Source organism: Leptosomus discolor, chromosome 11, assembly GCF_034619465.1.
Source record: "Leptosomus discolor isolate bLepDis1 chromosome 11, bLepDis1.hap2, whole genome shotgun sequence".
Lineage (NCBI taxonomy): Eukaryota > Metazoa > Chordata > Aves > Leptosomiformes > Leptosomidae > Leptosomus > Leptosomus discolor.
Window position 1 is genome coordinate 12,373,699 of NC_141401.1, and position 26,021 is coordinate 12,399,719.

Sequence of the window (26,021 nt, forward strand, 5' to 3'; positions counted from 1 at the left end):
TGAAGCTGGTTTTTTACATCTCTTATAGAACAATCTGAGAGCTGGAGTTGTATTTTGCATATTGTACCATGGATGAATTGTTGTGCATTAGTAACAGCTGCCTTTGACTTACATATGAACTGATCTAAATCCAAGAAATCCCTAATTGTACCCTGTAGACCAACATTTCAGTGTTCTTTGTTTCTGTGCTAAATTGTGTTGAGACCTTCAGTACTCTAGACCTGAAAACACTCATGCTGATCAGTTACACTTGGTGCAGCTATCACTCCCAGTGTAAGGAGCAGTCAGGGAAGATGAAGCAACTAGTAGAAGGCAAAAGACAGAGAAAGGTCATGGAGGCAGGGGAGGAATCTGAGGTATGACTTCTGGGGAAGTGCCTGGAAATAGCCACCATTTTGGCATCATGTGACGCAGGGTAGTGACAAATGTCCCAAGCAATACTTTTTTGTTAATGGAGAGGCAGGGAAATCCCTTCCTCCTGGTTCCAGCCAAGCCCAGCCCTCTGGATGGATGCTGTCTGCTGTGTGGGCTCTTCCCACTGCCTTGCACGTCTTTACCTTTTTCTCAGCCCATCCTCTGCTGCTTTTGGCTATATGCTGGTGTCCCAGGGAGGATGGCACTCACCAGGACACCTTAATTACAACAGATGCTGTAGAGGCGCTCAGTAATTTGAAAGAGGCCAATGGTCTAAGACAAAAAGGTGATGTATCAGTTATGCTGATACAGCTGAGATCACCAAAATCTTTTGGTTTTAAATAAGAAAAGGGAGGAAGCAGAGCAGGAACTTTCTAGGTTGGTTTAATGCTGAAGAAACTGTGTAGATACAGGTCCCATTGTGACTACAGTATGCAGATTCTCACATTCTGTTTTTTAAAAAAGTCTGATTTACTGGTGGAGACCTTTGAATTCCTCACCTCATGTTTGCACAGTATTAGAGCAGAGCTGAAGTTCCGAAGCTCAGGTACTGCAGACCATGAGAGCATCTTCCAAGACTTCTTCAGGAGAGACCTTGTCAATAGCACCTTGACCCCGGGATTCAGTTCTTGTCTTACACACAGATCAAAAGCATTCACAGTTTTTAGGAACTCCATGGAAAAAAAAAATAACAAAAATATGTACAGTGCTTTGAATGGGAGGTTCTCAGTTTCATGAGAACAGCTAAGTAATGTCCTCTGGGTTCCATTACAGTTTTGTCTAAATATTTCAGCTCCCTTGTCATTACTGATTGTTTCTATTTTAACAAATAAACACGGTGTTTTTTTCCCAATCATTTAACAGTATCTAGAATCCACCCACTGACTTACATTCCCATCCCACACAGATGTTAGTTTCCCCCTCTCCTTGGTTCTCAACAAGAATCTGGACAGTTTAGTAACAAAAATACAATTTTTTTAAAAAATATGTAAAAATAGACATTTTAGATGCAGGTTTCCTAGGCAAAGTTCTATGAAGGGTTTAATTTCTATTCACAAGGCAAGCTGTGGCAAGAGTGACTTAGAGCAGTTCAATTTAGCGGTTCAAGGTTTTCTAGGCAGGCAATGGTATACAGCCACTAGAGAGAAGATTGCAGTTTTCCCCTATCCTGGTTGCACATTGCCCAGCTTTATGACAAATATCTTGTCTCTGCTTTTTCTGTCAATAAAGTATACATATACTTGTGCAGGGATTAAATCCTGTATTGGCACTTGCATTTGTATTTTGTGATTCATCACCACTCTGGAGTATTGCCTGTAAATTTGCAATATTTCACTGTTGATGTAGAGCCTTAGATTTACTTGCTCTGATATTTTCACAGAGGAACAAATTCTTCTCTGACTCTCTGCCATCCAACCTTGCCAGTTACGGCTGTGTGCGCAGACCTGCTGTTTTCTTCTGGTGGAGCTGTGCTTGCACAGGCTTAGGGCACTCTTCACAAAGTCAAACTGAAGGAGGTGAACTTAGAGCAGAAGTTGCCCAAGATGGTCATCAGATCAAAAATAGATGTGCTTTAAAAGTCAGCTGGATTTCTCCTCAGCAGGCTCAGGGAATTGGCTCTGACTCTGCAAGGTGCTATTGGAGATGTTCAGCTGCAGCCTTGGTGTGGGGTATGAGGTTAGAGAGTTTGGTCTTGAACATGACCCACTGTCATCCAGAAATGATGATGGTAGTGGATAAAGGAGGCGTGAGTGCGCACTGCATACTTGTATGGCTGACAAAAACATAGTTATAAAGAGAAGGACACCTGATATGGTGAATGGAAGTGCTAAGCCCTGTCATTTGCCCTCAGAAATAGGCCCATAACATTTTGTTACTTGTATAATGTGCTTGCCTCTCTTCCCTGCCTTTGGCTTCTGGACATTAATAATACATTGTGTTTCAGTCTTGATGGCACAAGAGAATTCTGGTATCAGTGAAACAAGTACTTTCCCCTTACGAATCTGGGAGCTGGCTGTGTCAGGCGAAATACCAGAAGATAATAGTATTAAGATGCTGCCCGCCAAATGGGGGTATTACAGCAGGAGCGTATTGTGAGTAGGCGTCTGTCCAGCAATAACATGCTGTGCCCCAGGCTGATGACGTAAGGATGGATAGCAGGCAAGAACTGAACTGCCCCATGTGAAACTCCAAGGGATGCTTACTGTGCAGTATGCTGAATAAAATCCAGGAACGATTCCAAAAGAGAAAACAATTAAACAATTTTACAGGTATAGAGATCAGAATAGGGGAATTTTCCCATGTATTTTTCTACTTGTGTATGTGCTAAGTTGAAATCCACACTCTTCTCCTTTTAAAAAGCCTTCCCTTTTACCTACCTGATTACATGGGCAGCGACCCAGGAGAAGGAGATGCCTTGTGACTTCCACCAGATGACTGGCCCTGTGGGAATCGGGCCCAGGCTTGAAATACGAGTGAAACGTCAGGGTGATAAAATGCGTACATATGCAGAGAGTGCCAAAAAAATTAAAAAGTCAGAAAATGCTTAAGGGATTTGCATAATTCCTGACAAACAGTACTGATTTATAGGCGGAGTCTGAATTGAATTCACACTTTGCTAAAAATCCTTAAAGACTATTGAAGCCCCAGTGAACCCTAACAGAAAATGTAAGTGTTACACAAAGTACCTTGAGGATTTCGTGCCTTATGTTGAACGTGTGAATTTTCTTGGGTTAATGTTCAATCTCTTTCTGTTCAAACACAGAGGGATCACTTGCGTGTTTCCAGAGCATAGGTGAGAATACACTGACTTGTCCCCATGCTCCTCTCTGGCCGAGTTTAATGATCCACTTCCAGACTGCATAGGGATGCTCTGTGCAGATACTGGCTAGCCATTTCTTTCCTTTGGTTGCCACTTTTGCAAGCATGGTGCCAACATGACAGGTATATATGATGTGTATTTTTGCTGCACATCCACAGCTCTAAAAATTTGTGCCTCTGTGATTAATGGGAGAGACGCTTTATTAATTGCCAAAGGCTTGAGAGAAAGAATATTTGTCTAGAGAAGAGAACTGAAGGAGCCAACAAAATAGTGTGACTGACAGTTTTTTGTCCCCAGAGTGCTTGGGATTGTTATGATGTCAGATCTGCATATTATTTATCATGCATGCTCTCATCTGTTGTAGGCAGACAACTCCCTTAGTATTAATGGGAGTTGTGCAATTACAAAGCTGAGAACATGTGTGCAGCAGGACTGGGGCACAATGGGACAGGCTGAGGATGCAGTGTCAGTCTCGGAATGGAATGTCTTTATTTTCCTTGGCTTGTCACGGCCTCATACCGGAGGCAGAAGGAGAAGATTGATATAAATCAGTGACTCACTCCTTTACTCTTTAGTGAAAATCCCACTGAAGTCAACAGGAATAGGCCATCATTGTGTGAAACCGTAACTTGAGTGGTGTCCTCCTGTGTGCTCTTTGGGTCATGATACCTTTACTCAGACAGAGTAATGCCTTTCTCTTCAAACAATTATACGAAAATAGCTGGAGTATTTGAAGAGTGTAGTACTGTTTGTACTGCTGTGCAGATGGCACAATCTGGACTCTTACTCTTATTAAAGATATTTATGTTGAGTTAATTTTTCCCCTACAGAGCTCAACTTCTCCTTTTTGTTTCGTTCTGTGAAGCCATAATTCAATACTTATGGCAACATAAATCCATATTAAGCTCCAGTATAAGCAGGCATAAATTCCATTGATTTCACTGCCTCGTTTACAGAGGACCGTGTTTGGTCTGAGATCTCTTTTGCCTTGGAAATAATTGCAAGGCAATAAATTTAGGCTTATAACTCAGCTGTGCAATGAAAGGAGAGAATAGGGATTACAGCAAAACAACATCTGAGTTAAGTGGAGGTACCTTTGAAAATAAGTAAAATCTGGGATGAAGCCAGTGATGGTATTTTGTATGCTTCAATCAGCTTTCATTTAAGTATCTGAAAACCTTTCCTTGCATCAATGAGATAAGCCCTGCAATGTCTCTGTGAAGGTAGATGGTATTAGAAAATGTATTTTGCATTCCCTATTTGATCTTTACCCAGGCAAAAAGTATTGAAATTTATTGAAGATTTTTCCTGGGGAAAAAATGAAAAGGATTTCAGGATTTTGTTCAAAGCAAGTGGAATGGCATTTCAGTGGATGATCTCCGACAAAGTTGATCCCATTTATTTGGATATAGATTTGTGCTCGCAGCTTTCATCCCACAGAAGATTCCAAGCTTTTTAGTGTGTGTGTGTCAAACAGTTGACAGGGGAACAAATGTCCAGTGCAAGCGCACCAGTGTCACAGTGCTGCCGTTCCACTGGGAGGTGTTAATGGTGGCTCTCAGGTGCAACTTGTTAGTGGGTCAGTGTGAGGTGGGATGGGCTGGTGTCCACAGTCATTTTATATAGAGTTGAAAATTTGTTTTAGTTTGCCTTAAATTTGAGCCTGAGCATGACTTCATTGTGGTGTAGCTGTTGCATGCAAGTTTCTGTTTGTGTTTGCTGGTGGTTGAAAAAAATTCTTGGCATAAGTCTCTCCACTTAGGGTGGTTTTTGTGATGTTTTGTTGTGCTCCGCAGGGTATAAGGAAGCATGTGATTGTTTGTATGTTTCAAAGCATCAAATAATGAAATACAGTGCAATCTTAATGTCAGCAGTGGTTTAACAGTTTGGGTTTTAAAATCATGTAAAGGTTAAAATATAGAGTGTTTGCCTCAGCTTTTTTATGTCAATGTATACTGTAGCTGACCTCTCGAAATTCCTTCTAGTCTTTCCCTTCAGTCCAAGCCAAAATAAGGTGGTTTGGTTTTTTTCTGACCACCCTTAAGATTTTTGACAGACACTAGTTTCCTCTTTAGGGCGATGTTATCTTCATGTGAGTTTCTGCATATGCTAAAGGCAAATACACTCAGATTATCTTCTGCTCCTGACCCTTTTTTTTTTTTTTTTTTTTTTTTAAGTTTTAAAAAGCAAGCATCCATTTGCATGTTTTCAGGCTTGGTGCAGTCAACATTCATTAGTAGTAGATTCCAGCTGCCAGATTTAGATCTGTATCTAGACATCAGCACTCAGATTATGGGAATACTCATGTCTGGGGTTTTGATTCTGAGCAATACCTCATTTAGAAAGAAACCCAGAAAAGTAAGATTGGATGCAATTCCACTGTAGAGACTTAAAAGAAAAAAAAAAAAAAACCGACAAAAAACAAACACAAAACCAACCAAACAAAAAAACCCCAGCAATGGATTTGTGTAATTTCTGGACTTGGCTATTTAATTGTAGGATGACAGACATATGTTGTCTGCTTCTCAGAGTCATGTGTAGCCTTTATGAAAGACAAAATATCTGCACAGGGAATAGAGAAAGGATACAGAGCCTTTTGTCTAAAGAGGGGTGGGCAGAAAAAACTAAGAAAGGGTTGCGAAGGGAATGGTGAAGATAGTACCTGGACACTTTCCCCAATGGCTCCACTCTCTTGCCCTCTTTAAAGAGCTAATTGTTTTTAGGTACAATGGTAGGGAAACTGAATTCTGTGGGTTTGGGGCTGGGAACCCCAAAGGTTGTTACATGGTTGATAGCTTATGGCTTTTCTTAAATCATCTTCTCAAGAGGGGTCTGAGCTGGGATTTTGTGTGTGGAATGGTGCAGAATTTGTGAGCTTATTTTCCCTTTGAGCTATTGTACAGAATGAGATGATTTGGCTTACTGCAACAGCAAAGGCACCTGGGAGGTCTGCAAAAAACCTGATAAAAATGTTAAGTGGTTTGATGTGAGTTCTAGATAATTTATGTCCTGCATGGAAGTAAAGTATGGTTAGGGAGAGCTCGGTTACAGAAAACACTGTAAAATCCATAGCTCAGATGTGTAAGAAAAATCCTGCCAGTTTTGTTTTAGTTACCAGTAGTAATTTCTGAAAACTTTGCCTTTGAGTTTATACATTCTCCAAGTACTTATATGGGCTATTAATATTGTTTTCTGACAAGAATGGAGTTTGGTTTGGTTTTTTAAGTCTATATATTTTGACATTGCCAGAGAATGCTCCGAGAATGAAAATAAGGTGAAAATAGCAAGTACTGAAATAGAATGTGCTGGCACAAATGTGTATGTTGAAGATTGGATGATTTGCTTGGTGTCTCCAGGGATGCTGTCTTTTTTCCACTGTGTTAGGTTTTCTGAGTTCTTAATTAACTGCATGCCTGATGAGCTTTGTGTCCATCAGCTGTCAGGTTAAAACCAGTGGTACAGCCCAACCTCCACCTTCTTCACAGTCTGTGGCAAAGCAGAACCTGTCTTCGTTAACTGCCTAGGGATAATCCCAGGAGGAGTTTGCAGCTGGTGCCCAGCTGGTTCGTCAGCAGCCTTGCAGATATGGTGGGGGCTATGGGAGTGCTGCATTCTAGGAGACCCTGGGCAGCAGAATGGCCTTTGAGACCTTTCCGCAAACCATGCAATGTAGAGCCACCCAAGCCCCTCTCTGTGGACTCCAGGATGGGCGGATGGGAATGCTGTCTTCTTTCCCTCAGTCGTGTTAAGGTATGGTCAAGCTGCAAGCCAGTACATTGTAGCGGTATCTCTCTGTTGTCAGGGGAGCACAGTTCTTCACTCCAGCTCTTAGTCATCAAATGTGACCCACAACCTGTTGCAAAGCTGCCTGACAAACGTACATCCCAGGATGCTGAACACTTGCAGTGGTGATCTTTATGGATGCTAGTCCTCTTCTTCCCAAAGGCTGTGGCCTCACATTCTTTCTAAGCGCACCAGTTAGAAAAAGAAGGAAAATCTGAGTTACTGGTTTTTTCCTTGAATATAAAAATGACCAGGCTTTGGAGTGAACTACAGAAGTACTGCTTCATATGCCTATCAGAAAAATAGATAGTAGTCCAGCACATGTTCGAAATATACTACATGCTTCTTTGCTTTTCTTTGTTGTGATTTTATTTCTCTTCTACTTCATTTTTAAATCTCATGTTATAAAGAAATGTAGGCTTACTTTCATGTTCCCATTGTCTTTTTTGAGAAATTCCAGTATCAGTTATCTGGATATTAGAAAGTTTAATCTATGAGCTCATCAAACATCTCTGTGTTTTTACAGATATCAATGAGTGTGAAATTGGAGCCCATAACTGCGATAGACATGCCATATGTACAAACACAGCAGGAAGTTTCAAATGCAGCTGCAGCCCTGGCTGGATTGGAAATGGTATCAAGTGCACAGGTGAGGGTCATATACATTTGTATTTATTTGAAGGTCATACCAAAATTGGGTCCTAGTAATTCTGAAAAAAACAATACCAGACCTACAAATTGAGAAGACAAATAGTTATCAAACTAGTTAGGTCGATTTGACATGATCTATTGAGGACAAATTCTCCGTCATGGTACCTGTGAAATCAGCATTATCTCATGTTTGGCTTGTGAGATGCTGAAAACAGACTGGACCATGGAGAGAGACACTGTCCTTGAGGGCAGTGAGAGGTCTCCTGGTGCTCCCTGTGAAAACAAGATACAGGTCTTAATTTTGAGAGTGCTCTGCAGCTTCCTCATTGACAGTTACCTTGTCAGACTCCTTTATTGGGCTACAAATAAGCTGTGCTGCTTTTCCAGTTGGATGACCCCACATATGTATGGGTTTTATTATGGAGGATTATTTAAAGTAGAGCTTCTGTGTGCCATACACTATATAGTTTGTATTCATGGTGTAGTTTTTTAACTAATGTTGCTTTTTTTTTTTTTTAAATTATCTTAAAGATCTGGATGAGTGCTCCAATGGAACCCACATGTGCAGCCCACATGCTGACTGCAAGAATACAATGGGCTCTTACCGCTGCCTGTGTAAAGAAGGTTATACTGGGGATGGCTTCACCTGTACAGGTGAGCTTTCTTAGGAAAGCATAGAATGACCTCCAGTGGTCCCTTGCAGCCTAAATTAGTCTACAATTCAATACACAAAAATAGCTTTTAAACATTTGAAATTATTCTCTAATATGTCATCTTTCATTGTCTTCTATTTCACCTGAGGTGCCATAACTTGAAAGAAATACTGTATGTTATATCTAGTCTAAAGCAGTAATTTTTTCCACTTGATGAAGTGCAAGTTTTTATTGAGCTTTTCTTGTTAATTGGAGTGGGTGGCAAAATTATTGAAACAATGCTTAATCGTATAATTTGGCTAGTTAGTAAACCAGTCCATTGGCTTCCCACCTTAATATTTAAATAGTAGGGCACATGCATTAAAATTGCTTCAGAAAATTGCCTAAAAATATTTGTTCGTTCCACAAGTGAGTGTGTGCTCTATGCCCTCTTTACTGCATCATCCTGAGAGATGGTGTCAGGATGCAGTACTGACATGTAGAATGATGGAAGTAGCTGCTTCTGAAAGGTCATTTTATAAACTGTAAATGTGATTATAAAACATTCCTAGAGCGATGTTTCCCACTCACACTTCAGTCTTCTGCTTTGAAGAACAGATTAGCTCATGTAAGCTTAGTCATCAGGAGCCCTGGTGTTACACTAAGGATATCAGTGTTGCTGGTGATGCTACATGGAGAGTGACCCTGTTTGGAATAAACCCATGTGATAGACAGCTGCTGGGCTAGGTTTTCAGCTGATGCAAATCAGTAGCACTCTATCAACCACAGCAGGTTTTTATGGCATCTGAGACTCTGACTCAGCAGGTTTAAGGCTGAAGTTGAATAATTCCAAATTATAAATGGACCCTGGGATTCTCTTTAATTCTCTCTATATAATTTACTCTTGAATCTGCTTCAGCTTCCTTAGTGGCCTTCATTATCCAGTGGTCTTTGTTGATTTCCCATATGGTGATTTCCAGGAGTCTATAAACTACATCTTCCAACTGGAGTGCTTACAGAGCTTCTGCATTCATTAGAACTTTTTTTTTTTTTTTAAATTTGGATACTTTATTGTTCGTGGATTCAGTAGGTGGTTGGGACTCAAACTAGGGCACTCAAGTATTCTGCACGCCCTCTGCCAAAGCATGCAGCATTCACCCTGGTGGGTACTACCTTTGATTTGCCAGCCATGGACTTTTACAAGCTCATGCTGCCAGCCAAACTCTGTTGCAACAAGTAGGGTATTTTTGTGATGTATAAATTTTCAGCTACAGAGTAAGGGCCACGATCTATCTGAAGGGTAGAGCAGTGCAGTAGCAAGGCTGTTTTTCTCATCAGCTGTTAACCTGCTTTTAATTCTGATCAAGTTATTTTCACCTCAGTGCCACTTTTTGTCAGTGTTTTGTATGTTTGACATGGAGACCGCCTATTACCATATGTTTGCTCATTGCACAGTAAACTTCTTTTTTCAGTTGCGCCTCTAGGCTTTTCTGTGATAGAAACAATAACTGTAATAAAATTCACATGCTCATTCTGAGTCTAAATTTGACCCTGTGTACTGCCTCCAATTGTTATTAACTGAGGCTACTTTAGGAGTCTATGCCTCTCTCTGATCTTCCTTTTGATTAGAAGCTGTATTTTCAACATGTTGGAAATATACCAGCCTGTTACGTGTGATAACCTCTGCACATAACTAGATTGCAGTTTCTTCTGCAAGTGTTCAGAGCTAATAGAATAATTAAAATCCTTGGAACACTGCATGCTTCAGCTGAAATAACTGTTGGTGAGAAAACAATGTTTACTGTAAACCTGAAATTTCTCTTCCTTTTGCAGACCTTGATGAATGCTCAGAAAACTTGAATCTCTGTGAAAATGGGCAGTGCCTCAATGCCCCTGGAGGATATCGCTGTGAATGTGATATGGGATTTTTGCCAAGTCCAGATGGGAAAGCATGTGAAGGTAATTCTCTGTAAGCTTTAAACAATGCTCAACACATTCTGCCTTAATAGTATTTTATGTCTGAAAAACTTTACAGTTGGGTGCAGTTGTGGTTATATTGAGAACTTCATTAAAATTGTCAATAGTGGTTGCTTTTTTTCAGTTTATACATTTATTATGGGCCTCAAGGTGTTAATCTACCTATTGTGTATATATAGAGAACAGCTTTTTGGAGCCTATCTTACGACATTATTTGTGGCTCTGATTGGTGATCCAAATGGTGCTATCAGCTGCCACTTCATCTTAGTCATTTGTACCTAGTTCTTGATTTTATTCATAACAGTTAAACAGAAAACATTGTTACTTTGCCTTGGTGTATATGAAGCTGAAAAACACTGATTTGGTAGCTAATACAGTGAAAATTCTTTGAGGGCTTCTGTGAGGTGTAGAGTTTGAAGTCTTTCAGAAAGCTTATACAACCATCCCCCCGAAAAATAAAAATCCCATGAGTATTTGTTCAGTTTTGAGTGAGTTGTTGATTAACTGTTTCCAGCTTGCTCTTAAGAGCTTTGCATATGGAAAGATTCACAAAAATCAAATAATAAACATGTTACGAACATGATTAAGGTCATATATTTGATTGATTGTAACATTTGAAATCCTCAGTTGTTAGAACGCTAATCAGTGAAGTCAGTCAAGAAGAAGCAGCCATATCATTTGACACAGTAATAACTCATAGTAACTGGTATTTGAGGGATTCATAAGCACATCACTATAAATAGGATTTTTTCCCCTGAGAAGTGTTCTGTGTATTTTTTTTTTTAGTAATCTACCAAGAGAAATAATTTCTGAGAGTGAATTTTTGTGTAAACTGAAACAATATTAAGTTTCATAATGTTTCATGAAACAATTTACTTTCAAACCTTTCAGCTAACTTTGAACAGCTTATATAGAGCCTAGCTCCTGTTGCTAAAACAGACTCCTCAGATGTGTAGACTAAATGCAGTATTTTAAGATCCTTTGTAAACACACACTTTTTTATTGTATCAAATTGATTGTTCTTTCTGCAGTGCATACAGCATTCAGTAAATACTGAATCAGATGCAATGATTTGGACAAAAGGCACAAAAGTGAGCTCCGCTTGCGAAACTTGAGATCTGTCAAATGCAGAAACCTGAAGATGAGCGTCAAGTTCGCCTTTGGGCATAAGCTTTTCCTTTGCTGATGTCCAGCTTTCTGTAGTTGACTGCTGATTTAGAATAAACTTCATTTTTTAAAGCATAACTCCTGCCATGTTTAATTTTGCTACTTGTCAGATTAGCCCATTAATAAGCTCAGATTGTTTCTGGCATAGCTTCCAGAGACACTGGAAAGAGCCTCTTGCCCAAAGAAAAAGGTTATGGATTAGGTTCCTTGGGCTCCAAACAATCTTCCGCATTATCTTTTCTGGTCTTACACAGTGTGCAGAAGCAGTTTTCTTCCAAATCCATGTTTTCTGAACCTTTTTGCAGTTCTCCGTCTATACCTTAAAAAGATAAGGAGACCTCATATTTTTCCCCTCCTGTTTCTCTATCAGATATTGATGAGTGCTCCCTTCCTAACATCTGTGTCTACGGTACTTGTCATAACCTCCCTGGACTTTTCCGATGTGAGTGTGAAGTGGGCTACGAGTTGGACAGAAGTGGTGGTAACTGCACAGGTAAAGATGATTATGAACAACATGGATTTTAATTTTCTGTTAGTGTCATGGTCAGCTCCTTAGGAAATTCTTTTTAAAAGCTGTACAAATCAGACTGGATATAGACTTCCCTACAGTATAACACAGGGTTCTCCTTATTGCCTTTTGTACGCTCCTCTTTCCCTTTCTTTGTCAATCTCCGATACCACTTTGGCTTAAGAGAAGAAGGGAAAACAGAGCAGAGAGGAACACTCTGTCCCCATCTCCCAGGCAGAGATGTGTTGTGCCTTGTAGTTTCCATTCACGGTACTGGGTGGTAAGCTATGACCTTGTCATATATTTTTCCCTTAAGTACTTTTTTAGTACTTTATGTGAATTTTAGTTCATAGATTGATTTTCTAGGAAAAGCGTTCCCCACCCCCCCAAAATGAGGAATCAGTCTCACACTACTGTTCTTCTAAAATGTGTATATATTTTTTTAGAGCTTTCTGGAGATCAGTATCTCATAACTAATGGATTTGTGGTGATCAGTATATGATACCTGACATATTGATGGTTTGCACTGTCCTCAAGTATTTGCTTACCCCGTGTTGTTTTGTCTTGCAGATGTTAATGAATGTGCAGATCCCACAACCTGCATTAGTGGCACGTGTGTCAATACTGCTGGTAGTTACACCTGTGAGTGCCCTCCTGATTTCGAGCTGAATCCCACCCGAGTTGGATGCGTTGGTAAGGGACCACTCCTTATGTTATTTACATGTGAAGTTGCACAGAGGAGCTGTAAGGCTACCTGCTTAGGAATAAAGTCCCAGGTCATGGAAGAGGGCTGGAATAGGCTCTCCAACTCCCACCCCATTGCCCCTGGGAATATGTCCAGAGTGATGTAGCATGCCAGCAGTACCCAGCTGCCAGAACCAACCCCTTGGGGCTTGTTACTGCAGTCCATAATTTACGGCAGGCATGAGACAATTTTAAATTGCAACAAGCTTAAACCAACATCCCCCTGGCCCCAAGATTGCATAAAGCCACACGTGCTCTTGGAGCAATGAGCGCAGCCTGGCTAGGTGTAGCTTCATGACTGGTGGAAATGCTCTTGAATTAGGCTCCAACTGCTTAGTAATCCTCTGGTAATTTTTGGCCTTTGTTTAAGAGGGTGTAGGGATGGTCCTCGAATTCAAATGTATTTGAAAGTCCCAACATTTAGTAGACCCTTTCATGCTTGTTAACCTCAAGTTGAGGAGAAAGCGGTGGGTTTCTGGAACTGGAAGGATGTAAGAATGTGGGTGAAAACATGAATCAAAATGAGAAAAGGCCTAGATGAACTGCCCTTGGTCATGCTGAATAAATTCCCTACTTTGTGAGAAGTCCAGCAAAGCCAAGGAATGGGGCACCATCATCCTAAGTGGGAAAAGCCGGGCCCTCCTGGGCAACACAAGTTACTTTCTTTGGCTGTCCTGCTAGAAACGGGAGCCATCTGAAGGTATCCCTTATCCTGAGATATGTTGATTTTTCCTCTTTCATAAGATGTGTTTGTCATTATGTGCATTCTGAATAGATACACGATCTGGCAACTGTTACTTGGACATTAAAACTCGTGGAGATAACGGTGGCACCTTCTGCAGCAATGAGATTGGAGTGGGTGTTTCCAAGGCCTCCTGTTGCTGCTCCCTGGGCAAAGCTTGGGGAGTTCCCTGTGAACAGTGCCCGCTTGTGAACACAAGTAAGTCAGCTTTCCTGGGTAAACATAATACAATGTGTTTGTTGGATTTTTTTTTTTTTTTAATTTAATCAGGTAGCTTAAATATCGGTGTAATCATTTATTGTGTCAATGCAGGGGACAGGTATCCACCAGTCTTAACCAAGAAATTTACTAATCTTTCAAAAAGATTACTTAGAATATTATTACCACTTCTGAGCAAGTTTGCTGTTACACAAAAAACTACATTATGAAGTGGAATAGCAGTTGATGTTACAGAGAAAAACCTAATGTTTATATTTGGTTACTTTGTAACTTTACATTTAAATTACCTGTAATAATCTGAGTAATTCTCAAAAATAGTTGTGATGAAAATGTTTCTACTATTTTAGATTCATAGATCTATTTTGCTTTCAGCTGAATATAAAGTTCTTTGCCCTGGAGGGGAAGGATTCCGACCAAACCCTATTACAGTTATATTAGAAGGTAATGTTTACATTTTCCTATATTTACACGTCTAAAATTATGAAACCCTTCAGTGAGCGTTGTTTTTCATGGAAAAGCATGAACGAAATGTTTGTTGTTTTGTTTGAACAGATATTGATGAATGTCAGGAACTGCCTGGACTTTGCCAAGGAGGAAAATGTATTAACACATTTGGTAGCTTCCAGTGTCAGTGTCCATCAGGCTACTATTTGAATGAAGAGACTCGAGTGTGCGATGGTACGTAGCCTTCACTTAACTAGTCTTTGCTTCTATTTTTAGAAAATTATGACAGATCAATATGCAGAAGACTTAATCTGTCCTTGAAAAGGAACATAACCAGACCAAACAGTGTAAAGCTTAAGGATGGGAAAATTGGAACAAGTTGAAGTCTTGCATTGAGAAGGAGAAAATTCTTTCTCAACCATGTTGAAATATATGCAAATTTTTGTTTAAAATCATCAGCTTTTGATCAAAACCAGAAAACCCAACAATGTTTCTTTAAATAAAACATAATTTACTAACCAGCTATAAAAAATGGCTCTTTAGTAATGGATAATGAATAAACAGTCAGATAAAGAGCAAACTTAACCCATGAATCTGCTGGGCTGCTTACAGTGTGCCTTTTTTCCACTGCTTGTTTTTTCTCCTGCTGATCTCAACGTCCAACTGAAAATATTGGTTGCACTGCAAAACATTTTCCTTCCCTTAGCACAGTCAGTAGTACATGTTCATCACATTACATGCAACTGTCAGGTTGTACCGGATATAAAACTTTAAGCAACTTGTTAAGTCCTTAAATTTCCCATTGCCCAGGCAATCTTCAGCCTTCCAGACTGCTAATAATGTTAATACAGTGCCGATGATGTGCCAAGCACTGCAGAAATACAAAAGCTTCAGGTCCTAAATTAAGGCTGAACCGAAGTGCTTCATCCGTATTGTGCTCGTGTAGCTCAACAACTGTTAAATATACCTCTGTATTTTTCCTTAGTGGTGTGTCAAAGATACTTTAAGATGGTAAGGCTAGTGAAATATTTTTGAACTTTTAGGAACTGAGGTGTTTCAGGGGCGGTGTTGTCCTTGGTTTTGGTTGAGGTCTTTTTTAGACAAAGGTTAAAGTCTCTTGATGAAGTAAACATGCTGTCTTGTACTGGGAAAGTTTTTCATTTTCCCCAGTCAAACAGTACTGAACCATCCAATCAGTCTGGTTTGGCATCGTTCCTTACTGAGATGGGCACTCCACAGGGAACACCTTTGCGTCTTGTCCAGATCTGGGAATCCAAAATGGATGAGATCTTGAAACACCATTTTTGTGCAACAGGTGCAAAACCCAAATTGCTGTCTCTGAGCTGCCTAGAGATCAGGCTTCCCATCTTTGCATGACAGCCAGGCTTTCCATGGCCGCCTGTGCCAGCACTTCCTCCTCTGTGTGGGCTTCACCCGACCACGACTTCACTTGGAACCCCTTCAGCTCCCCACCACCAGTACCCTCCTACCTCAGGCATTACTGAGACATTTTGATTCTTGGAAGCACAATGAGAAAACTTCTCTGGCAACTCACTGTCTTTTTGTTCTCTTCTAGATGTGAACGAGTGTGATACACCTGGCATTTGTGGACCTGGCACATGTTACAATACCGTTGGGAACTATACCTGCATCTGTCCTCCTGATTACATGCAAGTCAATGGGGGAAACAACTGCATGGGTATGGGTTGTTTTTTTCTTTAAAGCTTTTTCTTAGTGATTTGGGCCAGGGCTTTACTGGGCACAAATCAGAACTATTTCTCTGAATTCAGTTATACAAGAATTAACTAAATGAAAAATCAAGCTTCTTTCATTCATTTTATTAAATAAAGCAAGGCAGATCACTTTTAATACAGATCTTTCAGTACTTCATCAGAATTTCTCCTTTAATTTGATATTTTCTGTGTTCATCCCTTACAAGTTTCACTTCAGCTTTAAAACCTTCTATATGTGAAACACTACTAAAATTACTCGGACTTCACAGAATGAAGTCAGAAGTTGTGTACAATTCTTAGTGTGAACTGTAAACTAGCTCATGAATTTCAGTGTTGGGCAAAAGGCCAGTATTGAATCCTTTGAAAAGTCTGATCAGTGTTTCAGCCGTGTTGGTCACTCTTGAATATTGGTATTGCAAACACTTTTTCAAACTTTCAGAGTAATCTTCTAGGGACAAGCTGTTCTACAGTGCTGCAGAACCTACCTGATAGGGTTCTAGAAGGTACATATTTGAAGGAGGTATCTCCTAAACCCTTCAGGTAGATCATCTTCCATAAGAGTTGCTAGTCTATTGGCCTGGGTTTTTCTTCATTTTCACAGATATGAGAAGAAGTCTGTGTTACAGAAATTACTATGCTGACAATCAAACCTGTGATGGTGAGCTGCTCTTTAATATGACCAAGAAAATGTGCTGCTGTTCCTACAACATTGGACGTGCATGGAATAAGCCTTGTGAACAGTGTCCTATCCCAAGCACCGGTATGTTTTTGCATTGCGAAACTATTTGAAAGCCTTGGTAACACCATAATTATATTAGTGGGTATAACAGTGTTAGAGAGGCTATGTCTTGGTCTGCTCTTGTGTGTCTAAAATGAAGAGATTAGTTACTTTTTTGGCCTGGAGGTGATCAGCCCTAGTCACAATGAAGGCATATGTGAAGTGGTTTGTGTTCATGCTGCTGGGCCATGCATCCTTTGTGCCAGTTTCCCTGTCTGGGAGACTTCACACTCTATATTTGGTTAATCTGTCTCTTTGCAAATGCTTGTTGATCCAGCGTTGAGGCACCGACCAAGGTTTTATTGGCATTGCCTTAACAAATACGGTGTCTGCTGTGCCGTGCCCCAACTGCTGATTGCCACAAAGGGCCTTTGTAGTAGCCTTAGGTTTACAGAGATACCTTGCTCTCCTCTGAGAATGATCTATGTCAAGGATCTAAATGTAAGATGCAGGAGTTTCTGGGCTAATAGTTGTACGGGCATGCAAGACTCCTCCACACTGGGTGAGACTCTGCAGAATTGAGCCTAGGACATCCACATCCCACGCTGGTTCGAGGTGGTTTGCTTCAATAACAAACTTCCTAGACATTTATTTGAATAACTTCCAACTTAGAGTTCAGATTTTTAAAAGTTAGATTTGGACTTGTATGCAAAAACTGTAATGCACAGAGATAAGCATATGCAAAGCAAAATCAGCATGTGATCTCAAGCCCTCTACATCTTTTTATTTGCTAATTTCAATGGCCTTTGAATAAGAACCCAAATGCATACTAAACCCATCACATGGTGAGCCTTGGGGAGTGGTCTGCATACCTCTGTGCAGGTGCTGAAAAAGAAGAAGAATTTTCTTGGGCGAAGGATGTAATGAATTTTTGACTGCTGATTAATTCCGAATACTGAAAGTGCTGCTTTGTTTTCCTGTTCCAGATGAATTCTCCACACTCTGTGGAAGTCAAAGGCCTGGCTTCTTCATTGACATTTATACAGGATTACCAGTTGGTGAGTTGTAATTTCTGTTTTGAACTAAATTCCATGCTACCTCTGCCCAGGGAAGAGGAGAGGTTTGTTTTCCCAATTAATTTTTTTGTGGGAGGAATAACGACTAAACAGTGTAATGGAGTTCAACCCTCCGTTTAAATCTGAGCCTACAAACTTTCTGCCTAGCTCCTCCTAGCTGGCAGCAATGATAATCACTGCTTGTAATCAAGGCAACATAAAGGTCCAAAGAAACTGTAATCAGGCCTACAAGAACAGGGCACAGATACTGAGGATAAGAGGTCTGGGAGTAAGGCCAACCATCATTTGGTCTGAGAGGAATTAGAAGCCTTTCCTTCAAACTAAAGCAGAGATTTAATCTGACATTTCACATCAGTCCCCCTGTGTATTGGTTTGACACAAAAATCCTTTTTTCTGCTCAGCTGGAATATTTCTCACATATGTTATTGTGTGTAACATTTGAATCGTGAGTAACAAATTGCAAAACAAAAAGAGAGACAGAATGAGGAATTCTAAGACAAGGAGTTGAGTAAATCCCTAATGGGACTCCCTTTTGTTTTTGTTCACACAACAATGCAAATAAGAAGCAGATAATGTGCCCTGTAACAAACAGAGGCTGCATGTAGGGAGTAATCAGGTACTTTAGCTGAACACTGTTGCTGTGTTGCAGCGTTCAGCTAGTTAGATGGAAATATTTCTAGTAAAGTGGGGAATGTAATTTTTAAAGAAGTTACAGAAATGTACAGTATTTATTATTTACCGGGTCATTTCTTAGAAGCAACGTTCCCCCTTCTAGCTATTAACATTAGCCCAAATTGTTGCGGAGTCTACTCAGGCTAATTGGGCCATTCATCAGCATCAGCAGGGAGACTTTGGATCACTCTTGGAACGCTCGTAGGTAAAAGCTGCATCTATAGCAGTTGATGTGCGTGCCAGGAGTGTTGCAGTCTGCTCTGTCTGCCCTGCCATATCAGAGCAGTGTGCCTTCAGGAGCCAACTCAAACAGAAGAGCCATCCCACAGAGGCCACCAGTACATCCCAGCACATGCAGCACTGTGGTGAGACTGATGCACACACAGCTTTATGCTGTGCAAATCACAGGCTCTCCCTGCTGCTTTGGGATCTTGGCAGGTCTCACTAGGTTGTAGCACTCAACCTGCTGCTTTTGCACAGGGGTTGCTCATGTCCCTTCCATCTGTAGGCACAGGGCACGGGAACAAGGTGGTGCCCACTCTGCAGGGACAGTGCTCTGGTACCCTGTAATTTTTGGTTACAGTCCTTACATGATGTTACTCTTCTGTTTGGATTAAGGTCTATATATTTACTCCAGGTGGTTGTTTCAGAGACAGAAGTAGTTCTATTTTTATTCATCCCTTACATAATCAGAGGGTTCAGAATTACAGAATCTGATGTAGGAAATGAATGGTTTGATCCAGCAGCAAAATAGTAAAAAACCCCACATTATCTGATGGAAACTCCTCATGTTAGCTGACAATTTCCCACCATATTCTCTGTCTTGTGTACATCAGTGCACGTGTCAATTTTTACTAAAGAGAGAGACTTTGGAGGAGTCTCTGAACTGTTTCATGTTGTCAGAATATCAAAGATGTGTAACTTAAGGACCCAGTAGGCAAGACGTAATTGTAATAGCAGCTGGGGTTTTTTTCTGCCAAAATCAGTTACTTAACCCAGGTGTATACAGAGCATTCGCAAACCCTGGCTGCCTGGATTAATCAATCTAATTAATAGCACGTTGGCAGCACTTCAAATGTTACCTGGCATTGGCACTTTCAAACTGTTACATAAAAACATGAAAGTCTTTTCCGATTACTGGGTAAAACAGTGCAAAACTAATTCTGACAAGTGTGTGCATTCAGTCATGCTCTCCTGTATTAAGCCAAAGACAGTTACATTCTCTCCGTTTGTCTCAATAACCCCACTGTAACACACAGGATGATGAGGAGGTTCATTGGGGCTATGGGTGGGAGACATGAGGAAGGACATGTGCTACCCTCTGCATTCCTGTGTGTCAGGATATATTTTTACTACAGTGAAGAGTCAGAACCTGAGGAAACAGGAAATATCTATATTTCCACGGATTGGAAGGACTCACTGTGTATTGCAGTTGGGAACATTCTGATGCTTGCGTTATACGTTTGATAATTCCTTTAAGGATAAATGCATAAGGACATATTCTGTAGCAGAAGATTTCATGACGTGCTGTTGACAAGTATTTTCAAAAATGTCTTCTTGCAGATATTGATGAATGCAGAGAGATTCCTGGAGTGTGTGAAAATGGGATCTGTATAAACATGGTTGGCAGCTTCCGATGCGAGTGTCCTGTGGGTTTCTTCTACAATGACAAGCTACTGATCTGTGAAGGTAGAGTGCTGATCTCGTTCAGAGAAATGGGATTTCACCAGCTGGCAATTCAGACACTGCAAATCTGATACACTTGCAAGTTGTCCTTAATGAGGGGAAAATACTGGTATCAGTGTAGTAAGTCTGTTAATTCAGACATTTTGAATTCTTTTGCATGGAAAACAGCAAATTTTTCGTCAGACATCTAAGGCCTTGAAGGAGCATGAGTCAGCAGTTATGGGAAGAAACATTGTTTTTCACATTTGACAGTAAAGCCAAGAAAAGTAGTCTTGAGTCAGATCATGAGCACAATTTTTTTTTAATTCCAAGATATTTTTTTGTAATGGAATAAACATTTTTGTAAATAATATAAACACATGATAGTTTTTTTCCATTTTAAACATTTCCTAGCATTGTGTTAGTCAGTTTAATGGAGAAACTGAAGACAGCAGTATGAGTTGCTGTCATTCTCTGGTGTGGGTTATGACTGCTGACAGCATGGGTGCTGCAAGCAAGGCATTGAGAGCTTCGAGTAAAAACATCTGTGTGCTGCTTCTAACTGAAACACAGTTACATTTCTAGGGAAATAAAGTTCTCTTTTTGCTGCAGCTTAAGTAAGGAAATCTCGTCAAAATTTCTTTGCCTAAAGTTTTGTGTTGCTGTTTACATTGAAAGCTACTGATATCCAACAGAGATCTTGACGATCTGTTATGATCAAGGGAGATCCTCATAGTCTCCAGTGGAGATCTATGCAGACATAGCAGCTTACTTATTCTGGTTGCAGTCTTGAGACTGAAATCCACCCAAGTGAAGTGTTGGAACAGGCCTTTCACAGTCCCTCCAACACCTTCAGAAAACAATTATATAAATTCTCTATAAATAGGAATGAATTTTACAAGTGGGTTTGAGATCATTTCAGGGAGATACCTAAATGTGACCGAATATCTACTTTCATCGATATATTTATTTTTTCAGAATTAGAAAGGAATTCCTATATTTGGGTAAGGTAATACTCTTTACACTAAAAACAAAGTGATTTTGACATCTCTCTAGTGCCAGCTTAACATAACAATCAAATTCCCTTTTTGTATGGACAGATATTGATGAATGCCAAAATGGACCAGTGTGTCAGCAAAATGCTGAATGTGTCAACACAGCCGGTAGCTACCGTTGTGACTGTAAGCCTGGCTACAGATTCACATCAACTGGCCGCTGCACTGGTGAGTACTTCTGGCTTCTTTGTGTGAGGGTCTGCGAAAAGTAGTAGATTTTAAAAGAAGTCTAAAAAAGCCTATCTCCTCTTCAGAAAGATGATATACCAGGAGATGATCTGTCCTCCAAGAATCCTCCTCTTAAAGCCTTTTAGGGCATCCCATAAACATTCTGGTAATTCCCAGGAGACTAATGGACCCATCCCACAGAGCCATAAATGAGAGTTAATCACCTGAGTAGGTGTTTGCCTTCCACTTCATCCCACCAACTGCAAACATTTTTCTTTAGCCCATGTCATGTCTGAGGAGGGAAGACCAGTTGATTCAGTACCTTTTGACTAACTATTTTCTGACACTAAAAATTCAGTGGAAGTACTGACAGGGACCTTCTTCTGCATAAATTCTTTGATTTTTCATATAATTTGCTAGATGTGTTTTAGCAAATAACTCACTGTCTTGCTGGGGTCTCTACTGATAAGGTGAACTTATCTGCTAGGCCATACGCAATACCTAACTTAAAAAGCTTATTGTTAAACTTCCTAACTTTTATGTGGATTTAATGAGGCCCCTGAACATTATTTTTAAATACTCACTGAGTGGGACTGAAGTTCTCTAATGTATTTGCTTTTTCTTATAATATCGTAGTCCAGAGAGGCGTTCACGTTATCTTGATTGCTTGAAGAATTGCGGAGATTTTTAAAGTCTGCTGTGGGCCAAGCAGCTGTAAATATTATATATGTTTCTGAACAAAATAATAATTACAACGGAAACTGGTAACATTTTCCTTGGGTTTTTGCTTCTGAGTACTTGAGTTTTAGGAAGTGTACTTTTCCCTGCAGTGCAGTTTTTCATTGTTTCTTGTGATCTTTGAGGGGAAAGGGTGTAGGGGCAACCAGAACACTGCTATGAGAACTAAAACTTTGCTTTGTTAAGCTATGCAGTGGCACATGTAAATATTAAATATGTTCCTAATGTAATTGTTGTTGTTATGGGTTCATTACAGCAGTACAGGAAGAGCCAGGAAAGGTTCTGATATGGGTTACAATGCCAAACACGGATTAGCACAAACAGTAATACTTCCCTGTATTTTGCTGTTATTTTATATTCAGTGAAAATAAAGTTACACAATTAGAGTAAAAATAAAAGTGGTTGATAAAGTACTTGATCCAGCAATGGAAGGAAATTCCCAACCACTCTGCTGAGCGCAAAGAGTGCTAAGCACCTTGCAGTATTGAATCAGTCATGCTACTGCGTGGAAAATGATCACACCCCAGTAGTTTGTATGCTTTTGAATCAAAACTGATATGTCACAGCCACTAGTACTATGAGTACTGCATTTATCTTACTATCAAAATAGCAGTCTTCTGGTGCTATCTATTGTGGTACAACAAAGAATTTTTCATATAAACTCATTTTCGGCACTTAAGACAATTCTGCCTCACAATTTTTTAAAAAGTTACAATGTTCTCTGTTTACCAGAAAAAAGTGACTTTTCCCTGGGACTTTGATTCATTAGTCATTTACCCACAGACTACCAGAGAGAGTCATAGTTTTTCTTTCATCTCTACTCTCCTGAACTGCAAAGATGAAGAGTTTTTAAAGACAACATGTTAACCAGCATTGGTTTCCTTTCTGCCTTGTTTAGACTATAATTATCAGCAGAATCATTAATAGCATTGGGAGAGCTTAGTCCTCAGTGAACACCCATCCAAAGTTATTAGTGGCCCCAGTTGATGTACAGTAATCCTGGGGATGGGGGCTATCAGGATTGTCCGTGTGCCAAGTACAGTGTAGAGAAGAGGCAGTAGAGGCAGGAAAACAACATTTAGTACATGAAGTTCTTTGCAATTAGGAACAACTTGACTCTTAGTTTTGCAATGAACTGGGGATAGTTTGGTAAGAAACTGCATCTGCTGTGCTTAGATTGCGTGTAAAAGAAAATTAGTGAACACTAAAATCTAATCAATTCTAATACAAGCTTACGGCAGCACCTCAGTTCTCATAATTTTGGAGCTCCAGCAGACAAAATGCCAGGAAGCATGTTGAATCAAACCAACTCTTGTTGGTGATGAGGTCAACAGAAAGACCTCATTTGATTCATGTTTCTAATTTGTCACAGAAAACAATGTACTGGACAGCAAACATTTTGTTCTTTAACACTTTATTTCATTTACGGTTGGTAGAATCCTGGATTCTGCCTGAAAGCGTTTGTAACAAGAGTAGCAGGAAGAAGTCAGCTGGTGAACTCGTGTAATAGATGCTCTGCCGTTGTAAGGCAGCATATTGCGTGCTGGCAGGGTGGCTTTCCCCATCTCCCTCTGCAGAATTAGGCAGCTGAGTGTTCACTGCTGTTGGCAATATACTTTCTGACTGTATAGCAGTAACTCTTCTTGCTGTTTGAGCTTTGTCTGGTTTACAGGATCATCACATTGCATGAGGCATGGATGCTACAACACACGTGTATACATGTACCCGTATTATCTCTGCACAATGAGTAGATAAATCTACAATGCATTTTATCTCTTTGTAAGCTTAGTGAGAAAAATGTGGGATTCATCTCCCTTTCTGTTTTGTATGATTTCTATGAGTTCATCAAGCAATTTGTGCTACAATCAAACGTAGCTAAAAGCAAGTAGTTGCTTTCATGAGAGGGATACTGACTGTTATTTTTATGTGGCTTTCACATCTGCTGCAGTCAATGTAGTGCACTCAAAACCTCCCTATACAGTTTGATGTCATAAGTTCTACTTTTCAAAGCGATGGCGATACACTTTCCCTCCAGCAAGAATCTGTGGTTGGTTGGAAAAGGTAATTTATAAGCAAATAGCCCTCTTTCTGAGATTTGCTTACTACTACTTTTCTCATTAATAAATTAAAAATACTATTTTAAATTAGGGCCATGCACTGGATTGTAATTGTCATGGTTGCTGCTAATACATCTTTCCAGCCCTGTAGTTTAGAGGCCTTAACTTTCAACATGCCTCTTTGTTTTCAGATCGGAATGAATGTCAAGAAATTCCCAATATCTGCAGCCATGGGCAGTGTATTGACACTGTTGGAAGTTTCTACTGCATTTGTCACAATGGATTCAAGACCAATGATGACAGAACAATGTGTATAGGCAAGTATATCAAATTAAGCTGTACTTAGGCTTCCATTAAGATAGTTATTAAGTCTATCCGTCTGTCATAAGGAGCTGCATTACAAGAACTGAGATTGTGAGCCATTTACCATCAGGCAAAGGTGCAAACCCACCATAGTTAGTAATCAGAGATGACAGAAAGCTGATCATGAATGAAGAACATCTCATTACATACAGTAGAATGAATCTTTAAAAGTACATATCCTGTCTAATGAACTGCTAATGCTTTCATTTTTCAGGAAAATGTTCCCGTTCTTAGAATTTTCTGAAGTGTCTTGTCTCATTTATTCCTTTAGGCAAGAAATTTAATAGATGAATATTGCAATGCAGGAATTGTATACAGCCTACTTGTTAACAGAGTAAGTGAAGGGTAGATGTCTTGCCAGAAAAGTGCCCTTTTTAGAAACAGAGTCATATTCATAAAGAAGGAAATTCTGTATTAACCTGTTCACAGCTGTTAGTGTAGTGTCTGTTGTCTGAGCAAGATGAGGAGATTTCAGAACGCTTATGATTTAAGATAGCTTGGACTTCCTTTGCGAAGGGTGAGATAGGAGCCACAATAAGATAAATGATTGTTGGGCCCTTGATTATTTTTGTGGATGTTAATATCAACCTATGTACAAACCTATGTGAAATCTTCTTTTTGGGAAGGGTGACAATCTTTTTCCCTTCGTTCTATTGGCAGTGGATGATTTCTCTTGCCTGTGGGATAGCTACAGGCTTTCCTTTCCCCATCAGTGATTAAAATTCTTGCTGTTTGTTTTTTTCTACTTTGTAGATATTAATGAGTGTGAGAGAGATGCCTGCGGCAATGGAACCTGCAGAAACACCATTGGCTCTTTCAACTGCCGCTGCAATTTGGGGTTCATCCTCTCACACAACAATGACTGCATAGGTAAGGGGTGCTGAGATCGGTTATATATTTCTACGACTTTCTACTTCTAATGAAAGTACTATTAGTACCATCTTCTGTATCGAGTTAAAATTGTGCCTTGCATGGTCTGTGTGGTTAAAAGTAAAACTTGATTTCTTTGATCTGAAAAAGCCCCTTTGATAATGCACTCCTCGCTTTTCTATAGCCACTTAAATGTGTGCGTGTGATATATGCTGTTCCTTTGTTTACTCTTGCTTCGACAATTTTACAACGTAGACCAATGGTGGTATTTTCTCCTCAATTGCTTTTAAAACAGGGGGTTATTTACGTATTACCAGTTACTGTGCCGATATAGTGGAAATAGAAATCTCACCTACCCAATTTCACGTGTTGCAGGTGTTTCTCATGTATCTTTCAATGGTTTTTTTCTTAGATGTGGATGAGTGTGCAAGTGGAAATGGAATGCTCTGCAGGAACGGTCAGTGTGTGAACACGATCGGGTCCTTCCAGTGTCTTTGCAATGATGGCTACGAGGTGGCTCTGGATGGAAGGACTTGTGTTGGTGAGTGCTTTCTTTTAGGATGGAAAAAGAGTGCAGCAAACCTTGAGGAGATATTTTTAGTGAAACAGTAGAAGAGGTGAGAGAGAACTGTTATCACACTGTCATCACTGTACCTAGCAGAAGAAAACAATGACAAGAGGGCAAGAAAAGGACTCTTCTCCTGCTCCTGGGAAGTTCCACCATCAGTTCGATGGAATCAAAATTAAAGCAGGCTCAGCCACAGATAGATTGCGATAACAGCAATGATCACAAATAAATTGTCT

The 26,021-nt window shown here is 40.0% G+C and overlaps 1 protein-coding gene across 2 annotated transcripts in view; it reads left to right on the top strand.

Moving 5' to 3' along the window:
- Positions 1 to 26,021, top strand: part of FBN1 (fibrillin 1) — a 155,206-nt gene that overhangs the window by 107,033 nt on the left and 22,152 nt on the right. For both annotated transcript variants that reach the window (XM_086471589.1, XM_086471590.1), the window contains exons 32-47: positions 7,545 to 7,667; positions 8,201 to 8,323; positions 10,135 to 10,260; positions 11,816 to 11,938; positions 12,524 to 12,646; positions 13,473 to 13,637; positions 14,031 to 14,099; positions 14,211 to 14,336; positions 15,679 to 15,801; positions 16,437 to 16,595; positions 17,540 to 17,611; positions 19,865 to 19,990; positions 21,067 to 21,189; positions 24,176 to 24,301; positions 25,101 to 25,217; positions 25,630 to 25,758. In XM_086471589.1, coding sequence (XP_086327715.1) covers positions 7,545 to 7,667; positions 8,201 to 8,323; positions 10,135 to 10,260; positions 11,816 to 11,938; positions 12,524 to 12,646; positions 13,473 to 13,637; positions 14,031 to 14,099; positions 14,211 to 14,336; positions 15,679 to 15,801; positions 16,437 to 16,595; positions 17,540 to 17,611; positions 19,865 to 19,990; positions 21,067 to 21,189; positions 24,176 to 24,301; positions 25,101 to 25,217; positions 25,630 to 25,758 — 1,953 coding nt within the window. The remainder of the gene's footprint in view (positions 1 to 7,544; positions 7,668 to 8,200; positions 8,324 to 10,134; positions 10,261 to 11,815; positions 11,939 to 12,523; positions 12,647 to 13,472; positions 13,638 to 14,030; positions 14,100 to 14,210; positions 14,337 to 15,678; positions 15,802 to 16,436; positions 16,596 to 17,539; positions 17,612 to 19,864; positions 19,991 to 21,066; positions 21,190 to 24,175; positions 24,302 to 25,100; positions 25,218 to 25,629; positions 25,759 to 26,021) is intronic.